A 24,699-nucleotide genomic window follows, 5' to 3' on the forward strand; every position below is an offset into this window, starting at 1 on the left:
GGCACGTACCAGTGCTGGGCTGGGCTGTGTGGCCACAGACTGACCTTGTGCGTCTGCCTGAGCCTGGGTTTTGCTGAAAGATCTTTTAACTCTTAGGTCATTTAAACCGACTTATACTAAAGTGGGCATTGTGGAGTAGGATGGCCAACTTGCATGAACCTTTTAAGAAAAAAACAAAACGTATTTTTAAAATGGAAAGTCCTGGAAGTTCTTGTCCCCGATCTTTTTCTGCTTTCCTCAGCCATTGTGGCTGGTATAGAAAAGTCTGAGAAGCGCTGGATGCCAGGCCTGGGGTTGGGAAAGGAAAGGGCTGTCACCATGGACCAGGACCGAGCAGAGACAAGGGGTGGGTGGTGTGGTGACTATGGGGGTCTCCACTCGCCCCCCCACAGAGCTCACTTGCCCACTTTGGGCAGAGTGGAGGCTCAGTGGCTCTGACAGGGCAGTAGATGCTGGGCAAATGGAGGGTGGGCTTCAGGGGCCTTCAGCACCCTGCCTCCTGCCACTCTCTAAGCCAGATGTCCAGTCACCCCAAGTAAACATGCTTCCAGGGAAAAAGGATTTCCAGGTAACTGCGGGTTTAAGAGCAGTCCCTTGGCCCACCCCATCCCCACCAGATCGCCGCCCTAAGACCCTTCCAAGAGAAATTTTGGTTCTACGAATTGTCCTTTAGATCCTTAAGGTGGTCTGCAGTATACTCACTGGGGGAGGGCAGGTTGCATTGGCCAGAGTCATGGTCAATCGTTCCTTTGAACAGAGCAACTTGGTCTCTCTAGGGCCCCCTCCTAGGGTCATCCTCTCCTTTCTCTTAAAGGGACCCTATTTCATAGGTGGAATCTAATTGGGAGTCATCTGTTACTCTCTTTTCTGGGCCCAATTATTTAAAACAAAAACAACAAAAGCCTCTCATTCCACCAACATATGAAAGAAGTTTCCAGTTGCTCTGCAGTCATAAAGTGAAATAGAACATGTCTCTTTTCCTGCAGCACATCTTTGGACAGACTGCTAGAATTAATGTAGACTCTCCTTCCAGTGTAGGGATGCACATGTAATTAATTATAATGCATTACTCAAAGCCCCTAACATGTAACGTCTTCTAAGGAGAATGTTCCAGATATTAAGAAGGGAACTGTTCAGTAAGTTTTCTGGTTCCATTCAGCCGGTAAGAAGTTTTTCTCAAAATGTGCATAGACTAATATCTTACTTTTGACTTTCTTTTATAGCAGGATGCCAGGTACCAATTTCGAAAAGGGCATTGATACAGCTGTGATGTGTGGAGTCAGGTTAAAGACCGCGCTCATATCCTGGTTCAAGTGCTGAAGAATTACCTGGCAAGGATTTTCTTAGAAACTGCTGAAACAATTCAACGCTAGATTTCTTCTGTAAGTAGCCGATGGACTGCTGTAAAAAACGATTCCCGGATTCCCGGTAGTTGTACAGTATACTTGAGTTGTTCAGAATTCTTTGGGATAATGTAAAATACCTTCCAACTTATGGTCTACCAACTTATGGCCTACCAAATGATACCCTTCTAGCTGAGAGTGAGTTATCAAATGTGTTGTACAATTAATGTATTACTGTCCAAGGCATTAGGACCTGCAATTTTTATTTGTGCAATTACTATAATTAATGCCTCCTGATTTTTTTTTTTCAGGGAAACATTTTATCTTTATTTTATATTGGAGACATATATACACATATATAGCAGCATCCAATGCAAAACATTTTTTTTCTTGCAATTCAGATCTTCCTTTAAGTATTATTGTGCTTGCTTCTAAAGTTAGTTTAAAACTTTATCTAGTAAGGTTTATGCAGGTATCTCCACATGAACTTTCCTCCACGGGTACACGGAAGCTTTGTCTCTTTTACTCTGCATGTTTTTGTTTAAAAATCCAAACCTGTGTTTGTACCAAAGTAATATACTATCTATTTCAGGGATGTCTGCTCTGTAACCATCCTTGAGAAGGGAGACCAGAACGAACAGCAGCTAGGGCTTCCGTTTCTAAGTCATGCAAAAATGCAAGAGGCCTCCTGATATTTTTCAAAGTACAGTTACTCTCCCCTCCCCAGTTTAGGAAACATGGAAAAGTGGACCCTGTTCCAATTGGTTACAAAAAGCAGTTGAGGAGAGGTTAACATTCTTACGTTCCTAGTCCTGTTTGATGTCACTTTTCATTTTATTTTTAAAAGTTAAATAAAGTTGCATGTTAGGGTTGACTGTTCATGTTTTAGAATCCATTATCATTTGCATCTCAATGAGACTCTGAATACATGGTGCCTTAGGGATGCAGCAGAGGTGAGACTGGAAGGAAACTCGCCCAGGAGGCCCTGGAAACAGTGCCGGGTGTGGCTGTTGCTGTTGCCTGAAGCATCCTATGGAGGCTCCTGAACAGTCTCCTCCTCCATCCCTGGCCTCTTCTTCTCAGGGCACAGAGCACCCATAACACCAGGCCTCCCATTGCTTTTCAGGAAAGAGGGTAGAGTTTTCTCCTTGTCAGGCTCTGCCTTTCCAGTCAGGGAGGGGCGCCATCCAGGCCAGACTACCTCGCGCCCACGGCTGTCTCAGGCTCATCCTGAGGCGAACTGACACCTGGCTTTGCTCCTCTTAACACCATGGGGTGCTCCTCTTAGGTCTAAGCCGGCAGCAGATACCACCCAGCTCAAGTACCCGCCCTGCTGCCCTCACCACCACCCCACCTGGGCTGTCAGAAATGACGGAGCTGTGGCCATCTGTGGTGTCCATCTTGGGGAGCGCGCACTGGGCTCAGCATCTTGATGGGCTCCTCAGGCGCCTAGGGCGGCACCGGGGTGGAAAACAGACACCTGCTGTCCAGTTCTGCGTGGGGAACATGTTCTCTCCACTATGGGGGCACATTGTGTCTCAGGTAAGGGCTGAATTACATGCCCATCTCTGACCCAACCAGTGACCAAAGGGTGGTTATGATCTTTTAACCAGCTAATACATCCTTGTCCTTCAAACCAGAATTGAAGTTGTTTTGGCAATTTGCATGACTTCAAAGAGGTGGCATCAGTGGACATTTGAGGGGGTAAATGACTGACAGTCCACTGTCCCCAAGAATTGGCATCTTGAGTGGCCAGACATGGTCATTGTTGATAGTATACCGCCTTTGAGCTTCTCTGCAGATCTTCGTCCTTCGAAGAAGGTTGTTCTAGCCCAAACATTTCATGATTCTTGAGAAGTCACATGAACTGCCTCTCAAATTTCTTATGTTTCTAACACAGCCGTGATGATCATGTATTGATTCACTTTCAACAAATAAGTCTTTGCATACACAATAGAATTTATTCTATTTTCAATAAGGGAACTTTACTTTTCTGATAGTGTATTTAAAAATGTACTTGGGATCACTTCTACCCTGGAAATGCGTATTCATTATGGAGTATTTTCTATTTGCAAAGGCTTACTTGCACAAAGTTCTATGGTTTCAAGCTGTTTAGTAAAAGTACCAGCACTTGATTTGAGGGTACATGACCCTTTTCCTTGAGTTCTTCCAGCATTTTTATACAGTATCAAAGTGCGTAGAAGATACAACCAAATGGAATAAGGTTTGGGTGCCTGAGTGCAGAGTGAGGAGCAACAGGTTTGTCGAGGCAGGGGGGGAAGCTGAAGGATGTGATTGTTTGCTTATTTAATGGCAAATGAATACCAGACAATAAACTTTAAGGCTTAAGTTTGAAGAATAGAGATTCAGACTCTGAACTGTCATAAAAGAAAGCTGAAGCCAGATTCTCCATGAGGCAAGGACTGAAGAAGGCAGACGCTAAAGGGAAGAGAGCAACGAGGAGCCTGATTGCCAGAGACATGACAGGAGCAGGAGCCAGGGCACAGTCAGATGTGAGGCTGGGGAGCACCATCAGTCTGTAAAGGCCCTTGGGAATAGGCCAGTCCCTTTGTCTTTCAGACCAGCACTCCCCAGAACGCTGTGCAACTGGGGATCTCCACCTGCATCTTCTAGTGTCACTCAAGCTTTACATGCAGAGAAATAAAGGACACCAAACCTCATGACTGGAAGGAAGTCAGTATCTGGTGCTGTGGATTGAATATGTCCTCTCAAAATTCAGGCTGAAGCCTATTCCCCAATGACAAAGGAAAGTCAGTATCTGGTGCTGTGGATTGAATATGTCCTCTCAAAATTCAGGCTGAAGCCTATTCCCCAATGACAATATCTGGATATTGGAGAGGTAGTTGGGTCTCGAGGGTGGAGCCCTTAATCACTGGGACTGCAGGAGAGATCATCTCTCTCTTGGTCATACCCTCACCAACAGGACCTGCCAGTATCTGATCCTGGACTTCCCAGTCTGTGGAATGGTGAGAAATGAATCTTCACTGTTCAAGCCACCCAACCTAAGGTATTTTTGTTATAACAGCCCAATCAGACTAAGACCCATGAATGGTATAACTGGCACAGTCTGATACATGAGGGAACATGGATGCACCATGATCCTCACGGTGGACTATAAGCCATTCATTTAGGCCGGGAGGTTGTGATCCTTGTACCAGGGATCACAGTCACGGAATTCTGGGATCCAGTGGGAAACGAGAAGGGGCGATGTGGGCCACGGTACGTAGGGAATCCACGTGCCCCTCAGCTGCTCCTCTGTTCTGTCTTTGGTGAGACATACTCATGCCAATCTTGCAAGGCCTTTGCCCTTCAGGGGTTGAGTCCAAAGTAACACTCCAAAATGTGACCACAGAATTCTTTCATCCAATTTCAACAAAGGATTTTATTTGCTGATCCCCAAAAAGCAAAATTTAGAAAACTGCAACCCACTGCAAGAACAGTTCCATAACAACATGCTCATTCCACCTCCCTTCAGAGCGTGCCTCCCACGCACACATCAACCAAGGGCAGACTGATGTCAGCAACGCTCTGGGGCTTGTCTTGCTCACACCTTCGGGCACCTCCCTGGCAGGCAAACAAAATCTTCTCTGCAGTCTCCCCCTTTTGAAAGAAGTTTCTTGCAAAAAAAAAAAAAAAAAAAAAAATTGACAGCAAAATAAAGATGCCTCTCCTTATCTTCCCACTTCAATGATCTACTAGAAAAGTATAGAATTGAAAAGTTTTGCCCCCTGGTTGTGATCAAAACACTGACTATTAAAGACTATCTGGGTTACTTTATGTTCCTGGGCCACACACTTAAGACGTTTACAGAGGAAGTTGAGCCTCAAGTTCTAATGCTCCCCAAAATGGGTAATGAGAGGATTAGATCAGGAGGGCTGCGTGAGTTACAGTCATCCTGTGATGGCGTGAAGCAAGCGTCCTCCACCATCCACCGGTAATACCTCGCTGAACACAACCCTGCGGAGATCCAACGAGATCCGAGTCTCAAACATGGTACCTACTTCAGAGAGCTGAGGCTTGTGAGCAGAACACACTGCTGGTGAAGGCACAGAGTAGAGTCCCGAGAAGTGTTAGTGCCACGCCACTGAGCAAGCCAGTAGCAGAGTGACCCACAACCGCACCGTGACCACACCGGCTGACTCCAGGGAGCTGCGGCAGGAGGGCCGCCGCCCGCCCCTGCTCAAGGCTGGGGAGTGTAGCGGAGGTACTTCTTGCCAGAAGGGAGCTCTTTGGTGAAGACGCCTTTCGGGAAAAGCTTTTTGGCCTCCTCTTCAGGGATGGTGGGAAGGACCATCACACTGTCCCCATCCTGTCGAGAGACGGTGGAAATGGTGAAGAGCAGCCTGACAGTCATGCCGCGTCCTCCCCTCGGGCTCCACTCCCCAGAGGAGTCCTGTCCATTAGGGAAGCACTTCCCATCCACACGGCAGTCCTGCCTTAAACCCACTGGTGGCCTGCCTCGTGCCACAGCGGGGCTCGGCCTGCTGCTGCTCTCCCCGCCCGCTCCTGCCTCTCCTTTCCCAGGCCCGCCGCTTCCTGCTGGCCCTCCAACCCTGCTCCTAGGTACAGTTGCCGCTGCCGCCTGCACTGCTCTCCCTCGCTCTGGACGCCCGTCACCCACCTGCTTCCTGTCCTCCCCAAAGGTCCCCGATGAACAAGGAAGGCCTTGGCAGCCAACTCTCCTCCCCACCCCGAAGCACCTGCTGTCACGGCTCACAGGTCACAGACTTGTCTGCTCCTGCGTCTGCCCACTGGAAGGCAAGTTCCCCGGGGCCAGACTGCACGCTGTCTGCTCCCCGCTCGCTATCGGTGCCCCAGCTGGGGCCTAATAAACGTGCTTCACTAATGGGTACGGAATTTAAATGGCCTGCCTGTCAGAAAAACAAAACCTGGCATCCAGGTTAGCATGTTTTACAAACTGCTGTGACATTAAGATAAAAGTTTTATGAGTAGGTTTCAGAGCCTTCAACATAGGTTGAAAAGACAGAAGCTTACAGGAAATGAAATGCTTACATTAATACACCAACAGTTTTATAGCCAGGACTTGAGAAAAACAACCAATCAGGATTTTGTTAAAAATATTGTCATCAGGCGGTGGTTAGATAATAGCTTTTTTGTTTATTCCCTCCACCACCCCTCACCCCCCCGCCCAAATCTTATATAGGTCTCCCCAATCTGAAATGCCAGATTTTGGAATATTTGTATGGACTTTACTGGCTGATGATTCCTAAGTCAAAAATTTGAAATCTGAAATGTATTATGCCCTTAAGAAGTTCCAAAATGGGGGCATTTTGGATTTTTGGACTGGGGACACTCACCTTGTTAAAAAGAAAAAAAAGAAATTGCTATAACCAATTAATTTGTCCAAATTATCTAAAAATTAGAAGGCGACGAGGGAGTTTATGTATTACCTATGAAAAGTGGAAAGACCTCATGGCAAATCTTAAACTCAGCCCTGAGGAAAAACCCTCGAGAGTGCACGGAACTAGAAACGGCCCGGGAACTCAGACCCTGGTCCCGCTCAGGCCTTCCGGGCAGGATGGGGTCTCCCCTTGAACAGCTCTACCTTCCAGTCGACTGGGGTGGCGACCCTCTTTTCAGCCGTCAGCTGGAGAGAGGTGACTACTCGGAGGATCTCGTCAAAGTTCCTGCCGGTGGTCGCTGGGTAGAGGATAGAGAGCTTCAGTTTCTTATCAGGACCAAAAACAAACACCTGCAAAGCACACAAAGGCACATGAATAGGAAGCTGTCAGTGCTTCTGATTATTAAAGTCACCTAGAAAGTTCTGCAGTCCTTAAAAATGTTCAAGGGCATAAAAACAAAAGCAGAAACAAAAGCTTCTACAAGGACACACCAAACTGCCATCTTTTTTCTTTTCCATGTTACTGTTCAAAATTTAGAAGGGAATTGTATTTGGCTCTGGCTATCCTGGAAGAACTGATTTGCAAATTTAACCCAGAAAAGGCCTTGGGAGGTCTATGCCAAAATTAGAGATGAATAACATGAAATAATACTAATGGCTGTACATTTATGCAGATGAGGGATTGGGCTTGTTCCCCAGTGGGTAGAGGACAAATAAGGATCAAAAAAACTGAGTTGTCTTATGAAGGAGAATACGGCCCCCCACTTAAGACAGAGCTGTCAGGAGGTCTATAAAAGACATTTCTTAATTCTAGATGACATCTTAGGAAAAACTATTTATTATTCTGTGGATTTCCAAGAGCTGGGAAATGGGCAGTTTAAAAATTTAGGTGACTATTTTGGCCACCTTGCATCAGCGTTTCAGATGATCGACACTGTCACTGACACACGGTGATTCTGTCGTGTCTGGAGCACGGACGTGGATGTCTGGTGGATGCGTCTTGGTTCATGAGACTCACCACACGAGCCGTCACAGGCATGCCCTTCTCGTCCTTCTCCGCTGGGTCCAGCATGCCCAGCTGGATGGCAAGGTCCCGATTCTTATCATCAATGATGGGAAAGGGTAACTTTTCTGTGGGCTCCTCACCATTGTAAGCGTTGATATCCTGGAATGAGGAGGAAAGGGGAAGAGAATTCTAAACCTGACACTGAATTTCACGAGCTAATGGCCATCAACTTGCAAGACAGGGAAGAGAAGCAAGTTTAATAAGGTATGAATGAATAAAGGGTTCCAATTATTCAGACAGGAATAACAGCAGAGTATAGTATTTATGGACCAAAGCCCTTTGCACACCCAATTCTCTTAAATTCTGCATACTTTTTATGCTTTGAGAAGGCAGTGCACCCTTAAAAGGCTTAGGTATCCAAATACTGTATAAAAACACCAGAAACAATGGAATCATTTATACCAAACATCCATAAATGATGTACATGTAAAGGAAATTCTATGGACCTGGTCCCCACCTAAAAGCACAGTGACTTAGATATCAGGCTACAAGACAGACACTGAGAGATGGGTGTACGTGTGTGAGTGTGTCACAAAGCTTAAAAGAAACACAAGAATGCAGAGCTGAATGTACACCCTAAGGACAGAGGACAAGTGAAGCTAAAGGCTCTCAAGTCTGAACCGGAAGAGAGACAGATGCACCTCCATCTCCCCTAGGAAAGCTTCACTCATGCACGCGCCTCTTCTTCTCCATCCCTCAGGCTTCTGGAGGAAAGTCCAGCTTCAGTGCTTGAGGGAGCCCTGCGGCTCGGAGTGGGCTGAGCAGCACAGCACCAGAGGAGGGATCCAGGTAAGCGCCATGGCTCTGCCTGCACAGGAACCTCGGATCGGGTTAGACCAGTCCTGCGTCCTGCGTGAAGGCGCAGCACACTAGCATCCTCCCTCACAGCATGGAGAGCTGGAAAAGGCTTCAGGGAAGGGGCAGGCTCCTTCCCAGGCCCTTGGAGGAGGAGTCAGATTCCCCACAGGTAAACGCAGGCATTCTAGGCCTGGGGCAGCTTCAAGCATGAGCCAGAGCAGGACAGTGAAGAGCAGCTGGGCAGTTTTAGGAAGTAATGGGAAAGAGGGCTGGAAACTGGAGAAAGACTGCCCATCTGCAACCCCAGCTGAGGCAAGGGGAGTGAAAACTTGGGACCAGCCTGGGCAACTAAGTGAACTAGAAATAAAAATAAAATGATGAAACAGACTGGGAGCACACCTCAGCCGAGGACTGCCTGGCAGGACGCAGGCCCTGGCTCGAAACCCAGCACCAGAAAGAAAAAGAAAGAGTCTATTGACAATCATGTGTGTGGAGCCTTGAAAGTAGGACAGTACGAAACCTTCTGCATTTCTCAACAGAGACAAGAAAAAACTCATAAACTCTGAAACGGGGACAACAAACAGATTTTAATGTATTCCTTAATTTTACTACCTGAACTTTCCTCGTGTCATCACTGGATGCCGATCAAGTCACAACTAAGTAATAACCAGTGTGGCTTCATGCAGGAGGCACCTTGAGGCTTCCTACATAACCAGTTCTATGCCAAAGTTTGGCGGTTTGGGCTTGGTTCCTATTCAATTACAACTGTGGAGTTCATCAGAAGAAATGCACTTGGGTATGCTCCTATACTTTACAAGGTTTGGGCTATAAAACCTCTTCATCGTCTGTTGCTTAATTATTGTTATCCATGAATCTCTACCCTGCCTCTTGCATAAAAGACAGCACATCACAGCATGGACACTGAAGAACCACAAGCTTTGGCTTTGTCCTATGCAAGGTCTGGCCAATTCCACTCTTTGCCATTTAGTAACAAAGAGAACATCAGTTTGAAGTTCAAATAGCACTGTCACCATTTTCTAGCTAGGCAGTCTTGAGCAAATTTCCCCAAAACTGCCTGTGAGAAAGCTAAAGAAACACTGGTTATTCAGTGCCAAGTGTTACAAAGAATGAAACAAACAAAAATGAAAAACCACCTACAGAAGACAATTGCCCTCCTTTCCTCCTGAACATGTTTCTTCTGATCTGAGACTTTTCAGATTGACTGATATGATTTGGCCACAGGATACAGTGCTGGTCAGCACTCAACTCAGCAGCGCATACTTCACTTGTCCCACGAGCTTGACAGGGCCTAGTACACAGGAAAGCATTCCTCAAAGGGAGCTGCTGTTACTTAGCAGCGCATTATAGCAAAGTCCTTAAAATGCCTTCAAGTTCCATCCAGACTACTAAATTTTATGTCCAAAATACCCTTATGCTGCAAGTAGATAATTTACTCAGTTTGTTCACTCAACAAACACTGCCTAAGCTGTACTGAGTCCAGGAATAAGCTCAGGGCAACTTCAGCAGACGTTAGGGCTGAATGAAGAATGAGTCTAATTCTGAGGGGCACAGCAACGATGTGGCATCCCACCAGCCAGGAGGAAACACGCCTCAGGACACAGAATGATCTGCTGGGCTGGATGTTGCTGGTAGTCACCACCGGCTGAGACACAACCACTGGATTTAGCAATGTGGAGGTCACTGTGATGTCCAAGCCAGATTTTCAAATAACCAGTTTGAACCTGAAATTCACTTGTACATTTATCTCAAAACCAAGTTACTCACTAAGAATTTACTTGACACACAGCCACAGGCTCGAGGCACAGGCCAATGGACACTTCTGATGACGTATTTTATTCTCTCACTGAACAATCAACACAAGACTTTTGTGACCTCTGCCAGGAAGCATGCGAGGCTTTCTCCCCAACAAACAATCAATTCTGCCTCCGACACCTGCTGAGTGACCTCTAACTCAACTCAATTTTGAAGCTATATATACCTGGAGATGGTGTCAGATACCACAGTTTGAGACTCAGTCCTACAAGATTGGCCCCCTCTTCCAATGCCAATTGCAAGCTCCAGGCTGCTTCACCTGTGCTTGTGACTTGTGGGCTATAAACTGTGGCTCCTATGACCCAATCTTTGGGTTTAATTTGCTAGAGTAGCTTACAGAACTTGGGGACACATTCACATTTACTGACTTACTAAAGAGGCTATTGTAAAGGTCACAGATGAAGAGCTGCAGAGGGTGAGGAATGGAGTGTCCTCACTGTCCCCAGGCACACCACCTCCAGGAACATCCATGTGTTAGCTATTCTGGAGCTCCTGGAACCCAGCCACTCTGGCATCCTAGGCAAGCTTCATTACAGAGGCAGGACTGGTTCAATCACAGGCCACGAGTGCCGACCTTCTCCTCTCTAGAGTCTGGGAGGTGGGGCAGAAAGTCCCAACCCTCTATTCCTGCCTGCCTCTTTCCAAAGATCAGCGCCTATTTTGAAGCTACCAAGGGGCCTGCTAGCCTTCTGCCGACTCTTGAGCATACAAAAAGACTCTTCTCAATTGGAAGACTCCACAGATTTTAGGAGGAAAAAAAGGGCCAGATGTTTCAGACATCACAGAACTGTACCTTGCTCCAGGCAAGATGGTCCTCAACACTGTCTATTGAAAGGGCGATCAGCTTAACATTCTTCTTGGCAAACTCTGGTGCCAGCTTTGCAGCTCTGCCGAGCTCGGTGGTACACACGGGGGTGAAGTCCCGGGGGTGGGAGAAGAGAATGCCCCATCTGAAAGGAAGAAGAGGTCACCACTGAGTGAAGCGTCACCAACAATGTGCCCAGAGAAAAGTCACAGCATCTGGATTGAAAGCAGGCTCCTCCTTTCTTTTTTAAAAGAATGCTTATGAAGACATTTGCTTTTAAATCTTTTGGTTGAGAAACACTTTCCAATCTAATCTCCAGAAAAAGACTGTTGACAGCTCAGTTCAATCAAATATTCAGGGTGTTGTCTTCTTTAATAACTACGGAGCCACTCTGACTCTTTTCGGCTAATAAAATATATGCTACTTAGGCCAAGTGGCTACTTTTTTTTTCCCCCTTGCACAGACCTTGACATTCAGCTCCCCAAATGTCCCAAATACAAGCAGATGCCTGACTGCAATAATGAACAAGATTATGTAATCTAAAACAAATAGGCTTCTATCCTGTATTTATAAGTAAAATTAAGGTTGACACTTGGTTTCATCAAAGAGTGGATAGAAACTCTTGTAAAGCTACTTGACAATCCAAGCTGACCTCCCCAAAGCTTGACAAGTTTCCTGAGCACAGAGAACAAAACTGACAAGGGCACCTCCTTCCCACCTACACATGCCACTCAACTCCCAAAGCTTCAGGAGAGGAAAAGACCTCAAAGCAGAACGAAGGAAGATGGGGAAGGAACAGTAATTTTCAAGACTGTAGAGGGGTGTGGCATGTTTAGTTTTTAATAACAGGCAATAAGAGGGACACACACTTTTTAAATGATCTAGCAATGAGTAATTACCAGGCCTTAAGATTTTATGGACATGGACCTAAGGAAGGGTCAGATTGAGACATAAGCAAGACTCAGAAGTTGTGAAAAACTGGAATAGGGCAATTCTTCCTGTACTGTCAAAGGGGTGATGAGTTAGAAAATAGAAGTCTTTTTCCATCGTGAGTCAAGGGATGGTTTTGCTGAGTCATGCTGGGGAACTGGTTTTAAGCCACTTCATATTCTCCCCTCCTTTAGAAGATACACGCGATCAGGTGTGCCATAGGCTGTTCTAAGAAATGTCCTACCTCGGCCTGGTTTCCCCTGGAACTTTCCTGACTGCCCTGCTGCTGCTTTTTTTTTTGCGGTACTGGGGACTGAACCCAGGGCCTTGTGCTTGCAAGGCAAGCATTCTACCAACTGAGCTATCTTCCCAGCCCTGCTGCTGCTCTTAAAAAGAATAATTCAATTACATTATCCCTCATTTTCAAAAGACAAAATGTTTCGTCCTTTTAAGAGAAGGCCCCAGAAAGCCGTGGTCAAGATGTTTTGTTCCGTGAAGATGTGCTGTGGAGAAGCTGCCTCCCGCACACACAGTGATAAGGCTTAGTAAACTCCCAGAATGCAGTACTGAAAGCCCCTTGTCTTGATTGTCAGGGGTGGGTTAATTTACTCTTTTCCTCCGAAAAACATCTGGATCAGAAATTGGCAGAATGACCTGAGACAAAATACAGAAAGGAGTTTGGGAAAACTGGATGAAAATCCATATATTATAATGATACAAAGGCTTAATACTTCTTTACCAGGCAAGGTCAGGAATGCCTGGCCTGACCCTAGGCAGACTTGTGTATTTGTTTGCAGATGCAAACAAATTTTCTGATTTGCGGTTCCCTGAAAAGATAACCCCTTTAATCAAAACCTGATAGATGCAGAGGCCATTAAATGATCACAAAGAATCAGAAAAGTATGGGAGGTTTAAGCAAGTGACATTTGTAACAGTTGGTATGGTAAATATGCTTTAACATATATCCCTAATCCATACAAGATTAAGAGTTCTGGTGAGATTGTATGTTTCATGGGGTGTGGGAAGGAATATACTGGAAAGAGATGAAACCTGGACTCTGAGTATCAGACTGGCCATAGTCTATTTTTAAAGTTTTCTTCTGCTGCAAGGTCTGAAAGTCCCACTTGTCACCCTTTTCCTAGGCTCGCCTAGTATTTCCTAGTCTAATCAGGAGGTGGAGAGTGCACTTAAGAGGTGAAAGCAGTTGGGTGGGCCTGAAGTGTAAGCAGCTTTCCCAGGTTCTCTGTACAGGCCTCTCCAATTATTGATCGATTTCATAAGCTACTCTCTCACTCTCCACATATATGCCTGGATACTGGATAAAAAAGAATACAAACCCAGGAGAAATTCTCCAGCCTGGGAGCAGCAGTGTAAGGGGGCCAATAAAACTCCAAAACCAAATAGAACTAGACATGTCTGGAATGTTTCTGATTGAAACAGAACAACTCCCACTTTGCTGATTCAGACGCTGTAAAAAGGGTGGCATCAATTTATTCTAAGTTATTATGGTGACAGACTGCAGGCCAGGCCAGATCATCGGTCACCAACCTGGCTATCACCAGCGGGGCCGCGTGCTGGCCGAAGGGGGAGGGGACATCGGGAAACAAAAGGGCATCAGGGTAGGAGTTACAGCGTCCCGGCCCACACTGGCCACTTCCCCCAAAGTGTTGCAAGTTCTGGAATGAAGGACGCACGTACACGCAGGATGTTCTTGGTTCCTCCGAAAGCTGTTACCAAATCACATCCTGGCCGCTGGAGGAGGCCCTGAACCAGGTCTTTCAGCCAGCCGGTGGCTTTAAATTTTACACTTTGTGTCCCGAAATCTGCCCAGACAACTGCGGCAGCTGCACCCTCAGACAACGCGCCGCGTCCTCCGACTTTGGCCTTGGGCACCCACCTTCCCCAGGAAGCAAATTCCAGAACGGAGCGGGGCGGGCGGTGCGACCGGCCACGAGTCCCGGGAAGTGACGGCCAGCGCCGCCGGTCCCGTCCCGCGCGCCCTCCAGGGCCCCGACGCGCCCTCCCCGGCGAGCAGGGGCCGAGGGACCGCGCAGGGCCGGGGCCGCAGCAGCGCTGGCGGGAGCGGCGCAGGGGCCACGGCGCGGCAGGCACGTGCGGGGACCGGTGCGGAGGGCGGCGGGTGGCGCGCAGGGGCCGAGGGACCGCGCAGGGCCGGGGCCGCAGCAGCGATGGCCGGAGCGGCGCAGGGGCCACGGCGCGGCAGACACTTGCGGGGACCGGTGCGGAGGGCGGCGGGTGGCGCGCAGGGGCCGCGCGGCGCAGGACGCAGAGGGGAAGCCCGGAGGGCGCCTCGTTGCTGGGGCGGCACGGAGGCCGGGCAGGGCCGGGTGGCCACTTACGAGTCTCCCAGGAAGTCGTGGAAACGGATGCGCCCGATCGTGGTATTGGCCTCGAAGTTGGGAGCTTCGTCCCCGAGAAGGAGCCCTCCGGGCATGGCGGCAGCTGTGACGAGCGGTGAGCAGGCGCAGCCGCAGCAGAATCAGCGGCCAGCCAGGGACCGAGAGGTGCAGGCTCGCGGGGAGTGGGCGGGGCCGGGGGCGGGCCCGCAGCCGGGGCGGGGCCGGGGCGGGGCTTCGGGCGCCGCGGCGTCCCGCGGCTGCCGGGCCTCCCACTTGGCCGGAGCCGGAGGTCAGCGAGGCCGCCTCTCCAGGCGGGACGCGGGGCCCAGGGACGCGGATCCCGCAGGGTCTGGGTTGCGCGGGGTTTGACTCTGCAGGGGGTGAGAGGAAGCGGAGCGCAGTAAAGGGAGCCGCGGCGCCGGGAGCCGCACGGTTCCGCGGAGGCCCTCGTGCACACTCCGTTGCACACCCTCTCGCGGCTGCTCCCCATCGGGGGCCGGGTGACACCCCTGCCCCATCGCACCTCTCTTGTCGTGTGATCGTGGGGCGTTCTGACTCCCTGGCCAGCCTAGCCCTGATGAGCCTGACATCTCAGGATGTGGCAAGGCCCAGGCCTGTGGGGGACCCTGTGTCATAGGAAGTGGCTTTCTTGTTGCAGCAAAAATGCCGGGCCAGTGTCAGTGCTCAGGTAATGGAACCAAACTTGTTTTGACTTCCCCAATCCCCGGTTCTTTATGAAATTATAAAAGATTCAACACAGTTATCCTGAAATCTAAATATAAAATTTTGAACATAATTAAGACCAGTGGCCAAGTCACCTCTCGCCTGGGGAGGTGAGAGGTTTAGATCCGTTGTTTCCTTTGTATGTGCCAAGCTCGTCTTCACAACGTAGATAAGTTTGTGCTCTTAGAGCTTTCGTTCTACAGGTGTCAGAAAACACGCTTATAATTAAAGGGAATGTCTTAGAAAGCCTTAAGTCTATTCCGAGAACTAAGATAAGGTTGCGCGTTAGAGGGTGAGTGGAGGGCTGCTTTGGATTTTGTGGTCTGGTCTGGGAAAACCTCCAGGATAATATAGGTAAGCACCATAGTGAAGAACTGGTGGCTGTTATTTGGATGATGATAATGGTTCACGCAACACCTCTTACTTGCCCTACTATGTGCTAGGCCCTTTAAAACTAATGCACTATCTCTAAAATGTCTCCAAGCTTTGATTTTAAAAGCACTACATTTCAACTCCTTTTGTAGGGGAGAACGAAGCACTGGGAGAGAAGGGTAGTTTGACCTTAGGGCACTATTAATGCCGTGATGTGGAGATGGGCCAAAAACTGCAGGACATGCCATAAAGATGGACAGATGAATATGGAAGTAAATGATTGATCTCTGTCAAAGGCATAATTATATAACTGTGTGTTGTAAAGTAAGCAAATATAATAAGATAAATGCTTGTTAGAATTTATAGCACCAGAAGCTGCATACTGGCGATGCTTCTCCATTCTGTGAACTTGGTTGCTTTACCCTTTGCAGCATTTAAAATTCTTTTAAATTAGCTTTTAACATTTTAACAACATGATTTTTCACAAAAATGCTTGGATTTCTGCCTCCTAAAAAGTCAGAAGATCTAGCAACACCAGGCCCATGCTCCACTTGGCAAACAGTGCTGGAGAGTAGCTTCTTAGAGTTCGGCATTCTCTATTATGATGAAGGTCCTCTACCACCTACGCACATCAGAGTAGAATTAGGAAAATGAAATAGTTCTGGCCTCCCTTTGTCTGTCACAATTCTGCAAATGAAAGCCTATGTTTCAAGGAAAACTAAGTTAGCACATTTCTTTGTGAAAGTAATATTCTCACTGGTCGTAATGGTGCACGCCTGTAATCCCAGCGGCTCCAGAGGCCGAGACAGGAGGATCACAAGTTCAAAGCTAGCCTCAGCCACCGCGAGGTGCTAAGCAACTGAGTGAGGCCCTGTCTCTAAATAAAATACAAAATAGGGCTGGTAATGTAGCTCAGTAGTTGAGTGCCCCTAAATTCAATCCCTGGTACTGAAAATAAATAAATAAATAAAAGTGTTCTTAAATATTTAATATGTAAACAACATTGGAACAGCACTGTTCTGCTTGGTCCCTGTAGGTAATTCATTTAACCTCTGACCTGTAACCCACAGTAAGTACTCTGTAAAGGGTCAGTGACGAGTACAGTGGGGAAGAAGGACAGGAAGGGAGGTGGAGAGGCATTCCGAGGGGAGACCAGAATGTGGGAAAGGGAGAGCTAGACTGAGGGAAGAGTTTAATTTGAAGAGGAGGTGAAAACTCTGATATCAGAAAAAAAAGTTCTCAAGCCTCTCAAGGAGTTGGAGAGAACATTCAAGTCCTTAGAATTATATCCCAAGGGACAAGAAGGAAGGGGATGCTGGGATCTTCAGAAGCTGTGACTCTTGGATAATTCACGTTCTCTTTGGACCTTACTGCTTTGAATAGATTGAGGAAAAGGAGAAGGGATCGGCCCTGGCCTTTTGAAGAACAACACTGCAATAGGGTCTCTCTTTCTTACTAGGTTGTGAACCTCAAAGGCTTCACTGTGTTTTATTCATAAATATTTGTGACCTATTAGACACAGCAGGTTACCTTCCTGCAACCACACAGCCAATTTTCTTAACTCTTACAGCAGGGACTAAAAGTTTGTGTTATAATTAGGTAAAAATTCTTATGCATGTGGTAGGAGACACATAAAACTCAAAATTCATGTTAGAATGGTGGGATTATGTTTTAAAAAGCATTTTGATAAACTTTCTTGTTAGATTTGCTTTTTTTCTTGGAAAAAATAAATAAGTAAGGCCGCTTGGGCACAGGGTCAGAAGCTGAAAGATGGCCAGATAAGACAGTAAGCAGAAGTCCTGACACAGCCAGGGAATAGAGTGGGGATGGGTAGGAACTCTGGAAGGAGAACCTGCTCATGAGATGTTCATGAGATCATGGGATGGCTCTTGGTGAAGGGCGCAAGAGACCCACCCAGTCATTGGATACTAATGGCCTGCTTGCTTCCAAATGCCAGCTCTGAGGCCTGGTGCTGGGGTGAACCAAACCAGGCAATGCGGAGGTGTGCCCCAGGTGCGGACAATCAAGCTGGGCATTGCTGAGAACTTCAAAGATGGAAAGACCAGTCGCTTGTTCCTATCACCAAGATCTGGTGCTTCAGTGTAATGTTAGTGATAAAGTACTCCTCTCAGAAAAAAATCTTTCTTTTGGTCTGAATTCTGAATTTTGGTCCAAATTGCTGCATTTATTGTTGAGTTTTAATAATGCATACTTATTAATATTAAACTCCAGATTAGCACATTTTACTTGTTTATCCTTTAATAAGCTAACATATTCTACCTAGAAATTAATTTGGAGACTTATGTTACACGGTCAGTCTTTTAACCTTATCCATTTTAACAATAAATTGGTTTGAGCTTTCTTTCAGTGCAGTTTCTGTTTCCAACACTTGAATCAGTAATTCCTACAGTTAAAACATTGGTTTCAAATAAACAATAGCTCAGTGATTGTAAGGTTAAAGCAACAAAAGTTATTTTATTGTGAGTGAGAGCATGAAAATTTTGTGCTTTTTAAAAAACATTGCTACATGAAATTAAGTCAGACACAATAAATAAAAAGACATTTCAGGGGGCTGGGGATATTGCTCAGTTGATAGAGTGCTTGCCTTGCACAAGGCCGTGGGTTCAAATCCCCAGCACCTCAAAAAAAAAAAAAAAAAAAAAAAAAGACATTTCATGTTCATGAATTGGGTGGCAATGTTACTGAGATGTCAGTACTACCCAAAGCAATTGAAAACAATACCTATCAAAATCTCAAGTACATTTTTCTTTTGCAGAAATAGAAAAATCCATACTAATAGTCATGTAGAATTCCAAGGCACTCTGATTAGCTAAAACAATCTTGAAAAAAGAACAGAATTGGAGGTTTCCTACTTTCTGATTTTCAAACATATTAAAAAGCTACAGTATTCAAAACAGTGTTGTACTATCAAAAAGATAGACCTAGGCCAGTGGAATTGACATCCCACAAGTAAACCCTTCATACAGAGGGCTAAATAATCTTTGACGAGACCACTCAATTGGAAGCGGTCTCTTAGACAAAGTGTGTGTGAAAAGTGGTTCTCTCCATACAGAAGAAGGAAGCTGGACCCTTCTGTATAAAAATTAACTCAAATTAAAGACCTAAGCTTCATGTCACTGAATTTGGCAATGATTTCTTGGATATGACACCAAATGCACAGATGACCAAGCAGAGACAACAAATGAGATTCTGTCTGAAGACACAATCAACAGAGTGAACCAGGGAAACGGTGTTTGGAACTCATGCATCTGACAAGAGGTTAAGGTACAAAAAGAACCCTACAACAAATAATCGCATTTAAAATAAGGGCAAAGGACTTGGCTAGACGTTTCTCCAAAGATGAGGTATAAATGGCCAATACGCATGATTAACTAATGATCAAACATTATTCACCATTGGGGAACTGTGAATTAAAACCACATACCACCTCACACTTATTAGGATGACTGCTATCCAACAAAATAACAAACATTGGTGGGCATGCAGGGAGATCAGAGTTCCTGTGTACTGTGGGGAAGTCAGGATGGTGCAGACGCCCAGGAAAACAGACGGCAATTGAAATGAATCCCACTTCCCACTTCCGGGTCTGTGTCCCAAAGAGGTAGAAGCAGGATTTGTGCCAAGTGTGTTCATGGCAGCACTGTTTACAAGAGCTCAAGGGTGGAAGCAACCCAAATGCCCATCAGTGGACAGGAGGATAAGCAGTGTGGTATGTACACAGAATGGAATTTTATTCAGCTAAAAAGGAAGGAAAGTCTGACACCTACTGAGACCTGGGTGAGCTCAGAGGACATGATGCTGCATGAAGTAAGCTAGTTACCCAATGACCAATACATGAGATTCCACTTATGTGAATGTAGAGACTAGAAAGTTGGGTGCCAGGAGCGGGAATTGGGAATCATCTAATGGATGTAGAATTTCAGTTTTGCAAGATAACAAAAGTTCAGGCAATCTGCTGGTACAATGATGTGACTGTACATAACACTATTAACTGTACACTCACAGATGGTTGAGATAGTAAATTTGTCTTTTTTTAACCATTATTTAAAAAAATTGTTTTAAAAATGTAAAATGCCAACAACATGTATTCCATTTGTTTACAATAAAAAAAAAAAAAAATCAAACCACATACACACACACAAATGTAAAATGCCGAGACAAGAATGCAGTAATATTTTGTTTGGTAGGTGCAAGTTTTAGTTCATATATGAAAAATTTTGTTGGATTTGAATATCTTTAATACTGACATTGATTCTCCCTATTCAGTTATTAGCTGTGATTGTAGAATTAAAGGAAAAACTAAAAAAAAAAAAAAAAAAAAAAAAATTACTGACCAAAGTAAAAGTTAAAATTGTTTAAACTAATAAAGTAGATTCCTGGCTCTCATTCCATACTCAGAATTTCTAGAAGCAGTGTTCATGATCAGCTTTTTAAATAAGTACTCTCAGTAATGCTCATATATCCTGAAGTTGAGAAGCAGGGGGAAGGAGCTTCTATCATTCAGAAGTACCTCCTTCCAGAGAGTGCCCACAATTGGCCTCTGGCATCCAAATGCCTATACCATGTTTGACTCATTCTTCAGTGATCTTCCTGGTAGACAGGCTTCTTTGTTACTCTGGCTCCTTTGTTACCTTGGATGTTCAGAGGTCACAGTTGTTCCAGCTGGAGCAGAAGAGAAATCTGATCTGGCATTTCCTGCTCTGACTTCTGTTCTCCATAACCTTCTTTCACGGTCCCCCTAGTCCCCACTCTGCACTCCCTCCTTTGACAGAAAGGACTGTGGCTGTGAGCAACTGTTCTGTTGTGTCATCTCAGGTTGATATTGGTCCTTCTGGGATGGTCAAGAAGACCATCTTTGTTGAAAAGACAATGAAGAAACATGATCCCTAAAACAAAATGCTCAAAGTATATCTTGTCCTAAAGGCTTCCTTGTGAAAATGACAGGTGGTGACTGGGCTGAGTCCAGAGATGCCTGAATGGTCCAAGAACAAGTGTCACATTTTTGCTGATCCTAGTTTCTCAGTCTCCTTTTGATAATCCCAGTATCTGAACATAGGCAGCACTTCAGATTCTAGGTTTGTTCTGCTTTGAGGGGTGCTAAGCTTGTTTGCCAGTAGTCTTCAGGAGTCCCTGTTGCTTTGAAAACAGGGTCCTGTGCCTAGGTTCTGACCAAGAGACAAGAGCAGGTTCAAGCTTACAGATGGAGTGTTGCCTCTTCTGTGGCTGTGGCTATTGCTTGGTGGTCAAGGAAGCTGGAGTCTGCTAAAGAGATCCAAGTAGATGGGGGCGAGCTTCTCAGCTTCTGAGCTTCTCAGAATTCAGGGCTGACTCTGAAATTAATACTTCTAAGAAAGGACAAGGAAATCAAAGGGGAGAAGGTTCTGCCCTTGTTTGTGTTCACAGACTTCTCCCCAAGTGCAGCTAAAGAGTGACGCATGGTGAACAAAATTTAAATAGTACATTACTATTCTTCATTTTGACTTTTAATTAAAGAGATCTATGATGAATTGCCATTATTAAGCATGTTGCTTCAACCACATGATTCACACAGTCAAACAACAACAACAAAAAAATCTAAGTCTCCTTCATCAAATATTCCACACTGATCCTCTTTATTTGGCAATTGTTTATCCTAGTGCCAATAGCTCACACATGTTCTTTTGTCAAATGCCTCAACAAATTGATGATCCAAGTTTCCTGTGTATTATTTTCAGTCATGAGAAATCAATTGTCTGAGTGTCACCCACTGGTTCAGCTAGAGATTTAGCAAGTTTACACTAGGAAGTTGTTAAGGAAATCCAAGATATATATGGTGTCATGGGTCGGGTTTCCTGGTAGGTAGATCCTGCAATGGAGGATGGTCCGTGGGATCTTAATTAAGGAGTGCCCTTAGGAAAGGGAGTGTCATAAGAGAGGAATAGGAATCAGATGTGGCAGAATGAAGGCCCATGACAACCTCACATGAACTCTAGATATAGGTTAGTGCTTTGTAATTTGCTTGAATTTGGCTGAGATGAATCAGTGATCGGATATGACTGCCCAGGAAGGGCATAGCCTTGGACAAGGTGACAAGGCAGTCTCCAAAGGGGCGGCAGTGAAGACTTTATGCTAATGGCCCTTCCAGTGTCTGAGACAAGAGTACTTCAGTGAAGGGGGCCTGGTGGGAGTTATCTTTATGTTGACCATGTGCCGAAAACACTCCTGAGAGAAACATGGGAGTGATTTTTAATCATTCCCTACTCTGAGAATACCTCTTTTGTCCTTATCTTCTCTAGGTTATCTTAGTTCTGTCTTCTTCCCCAGGTAATTCTCCATCTCTGCCTTCTAGCTAAGGAGAACTCGGAACTGTTATCATCTGTATTAGTGTTCAGTGACTTTTTCCATGTTGGACCCTGGTTTAAGAGTTATTTTTTGGGTACTGATCCAAACCTCTATACTCTTTTTTTTTTTTTTTTTTTATGGCCCCAGGGGTATACACTGCAGTAATGCTTCTGATAAAGACCATCCCCCTTTCTACAAACTTCAGCCTCCTTCTATAAAAAGAAAACATGAAAAACAATCTTGGATTTGGAAGAAGGCAGAACCCAGGAATCAAATTCTGTCTTTGATGCTTAGGTTTGCCACTTGCCTTGAGACAGCTCTTACGACTTTCAAGGTGATTTTGGGAATCTGTCCTTATGTGTGCTTATGCTGTCTTGTTCCCAGTCTTTATTCCTTCTAAAAAGGAGCCAGCTACTCATTAAAAAGGACATGTGGCTGAGCTCATATCCATGAAATTTTCAAGGCATGTCATGAGTGGTCCTTTACCATTCACGAGTTGCAGATCTGAGAGGAACGGGTCTTTGAGTGGCCTTGGCTACTACCATTGTAGCACCAGCAATGACAGCTGCTTTGTATTTACTGCTCAGATTCAGCTGAAACTCATCGGAAATCAGATCGGATGGGGGCCTTAGTTCTGATGACTACACTAACTTCATCCGATCAGATTTCCAGTTAGTCAGGCTGGTTGCTGAGCCCTTTGTCCTGTTGTTTCCTTTAGACCAATTTGGGATGGTGGTGCTTCATGAATAATCCATGAACATTAACCAGCTGCATGCATAAAGGCATTTCCACTGAATCTTTGCCATGGAATTTTAGATGATTCTGATGTAATTCAGAAGGAATCAGGAAGAGCCAGACTCTGATTGAAGTGTCTAGAGACCTTGGAGAATTCTTTCAAGTTTCCAAAGGGAAAATACAATACTAACTTATCTCTAAGTGGTCATAACAGAGATATTTTCCCTGGAGAGACTTTAATGTCACAGTTGGCTAGATTGCAGGGACAAATGATACACGGAAATGAAGAAACTTCTTAAAATGTTTCCAAAAAACTTTTAATCTAGGGTTCTTTTGGTTTCTGTTGTTGTCTTAATCACCAACTGGTGTGGGTTAAAACAAAAGTCATAACTAAATTGAACCCAGTTTGGGGGAAAAATTGGGCAACTTTTTACTTAAACAGAAGCAGGTGGTGACATTGGGATGCTTAGTGGAAGTGAGCTGTGAGCAGGGAATGCAGGTTTTTTTCATTGAAAACAGTTAAAAATATTTGTGGTCTCTTGTGCCAGGCTGTGATTAAGATTGTGCGTATACGTGTGTGGGAATGTGTATGTGTATGCGTATATCAGTTTCAGAAAAACTATGATGGAAATGCAACATAGTTTTAATTAGAGAGTGGTCTTTTACAGCAAGAGAGGTAGGGTTTTGAATGTGTGTGGGTTTATTTCAAGGGTTGTTTCAAATGATGATGTTCTATTCCAGTTAAGATGTGATTTCATTTCTATTCCATTCCAGAACTCATCTATGGCATAAAGCAGTACACATTTTTATGTAGCTAGCTTTCACAAATTGAACAGTGAATGGAGGAGAGGATTCTACCTTCACTCAGTTGGCTGCCTGGGATGGGAGAGCTGATTTGCCTGACAAGGAGGAGTCCCATTCTTCCCTAATATCTCTTGAGTTTTCCTTTCTGAGACCATGTTTGTTCCATGAAACTTTCCCAGTAGAGGAACATGTCTCCAGGTAGGGAATTAAAAGGGGCCCAATTGTGTGAAATGACAATTTCCCTACACATATTGTCGTCAGAAAATAAGATGCCCAGTTAAAATTTCTTAAAAAAAATAAATAAATAAATAAAATTGTTAGGTATATATAAAAGTATTGAATCAATAGTTGCTGTCTTTTTTCTTTCTTATAATGTAAAATTCATATTATTTTAAATTTAAACATTAAAAATCCTGGCATGATTATGTGTACACAAAATTCATCAAAAGAACCAGACACCATGTTGCACACCTATAATCCCACCTACTCAGGAGGCTGAGGCAGGAGGATCCCAAGTTGAAGGCCTGCCTGGACAACTTAGCAAGACCCTGTCTCAAAATAAAACTTAAAAAGAGCTCCGTGGTAGAACGCTTGCCTAGCATGAATGAGGCTCTGGGTTCAATCCCCAGCACCACTACCACCATCAACAAAAAAGTTCAATAAGACAAGCTTCTGTCTTTTTGCTTTTCTGGCTATTGTTATTATTTCTTTGTTTTGCAATTAATGCTGAAAATAATAGTTATATAGAAAAGGTGCGGAGGACGGTGGGGCCCCGCATGTGCTGTGTTTCTATAGAACAGGACACTGTGAACACAGGCACATTTTCCTGAGAACTAAAAAAAAAAATCAACTTTCTTGAGGCTGGGATTGTGGCTCAGTGTAGAGCGCTTGCCTGGCATGTGTGAAGCCCTGGGTTCGATCCTCAGCACCGCACGTAAATACATGAATAAAATAAAAGTCCATTGACATCTAAAGAAATATTTAAAATAAATCAACTTTCTTTTGAATAATAAATTAGGTCTATTCAAGAGTGATCTTCCAAATTGTCTACAGCTAGCATGAGAATCCAAATGATCATATTCGATGCTGATCACACAGTATAGACCATCCAATCAAAACAAGTTGAATATCTGCAACATTCCCAATGACAATATTTAAAAACACCCCTAAAAGTTCAATAATTTCTTCTCACAGGTATAACACAC

The 24,699-nt window shown here is 45.1% G+C and overlaps 2 protein-coding genes across 2 annotated transcripts in view; one reads left to right on the forward strand and one right to left on the reverse strand.

Annotated features, from left to right (window-relative positions):
- SLC9C2 (solute carrier family 9 member C2 (putative)) overlaps positions 1-3,174 on the forward strand; it is a gene marked incomplete at its 3' end in the record, with an annotated part of 73,678 nt that extends 70,504 nt beyond the window's left edge. Inside the window, 3 exon segments of the mRNA XM_079107309.1 lie at positions 242-346; positions 2,632-2,885; positions 3,145-3,174. Of these exon segments, the coding sequence (XP_078963435.1) occupies positions 242-346; positions 2,632-2,885; positions 3,145-3,174 (389 nt within the window).
- Positions 3,175-4,985: 1,811 nt separating this feature from the next.
- Positions 4,986-14,696, reverse strand: PRDX6 (peroxiredoxin 6). The gene is made up of 5 exons (XM_079106418.1): positions 14,519-14,696; positions 11,217-11,373; positions 7,745-7,891; positions 6,931-7,077; positions 4,986-5,673 (listed from the first exon to the last, which is right to left on the reverse strand). The coding sequence occupies exons 1-5, from the start codon at positions 14,611-14,613 to the stop codon at positions 5,545-5,547; spliced, it is 675 nt and encodes a 224-aa protein (XP_078962544.1). The 5' UTR covers positions 14,614-14,696; the 3' UTR covers positions 4,986-5,544.
- Between the last annotated feature and the right edge of the window lie 10,003 nt (positions 14,697-24,699).

Source organism: Sciurus vulgaris, assembly GCF_902686455.1.
Source record: "Sciurus vulgaris genome assembly, chromosome: 12".
Taxonomy (NCBI): domain Eukaryota; kingdom Metazoa; phylum Chordata; class Mammalia; order Rodentia; family Sciuridae; genus Sciurus; species Sciurus vulgaris.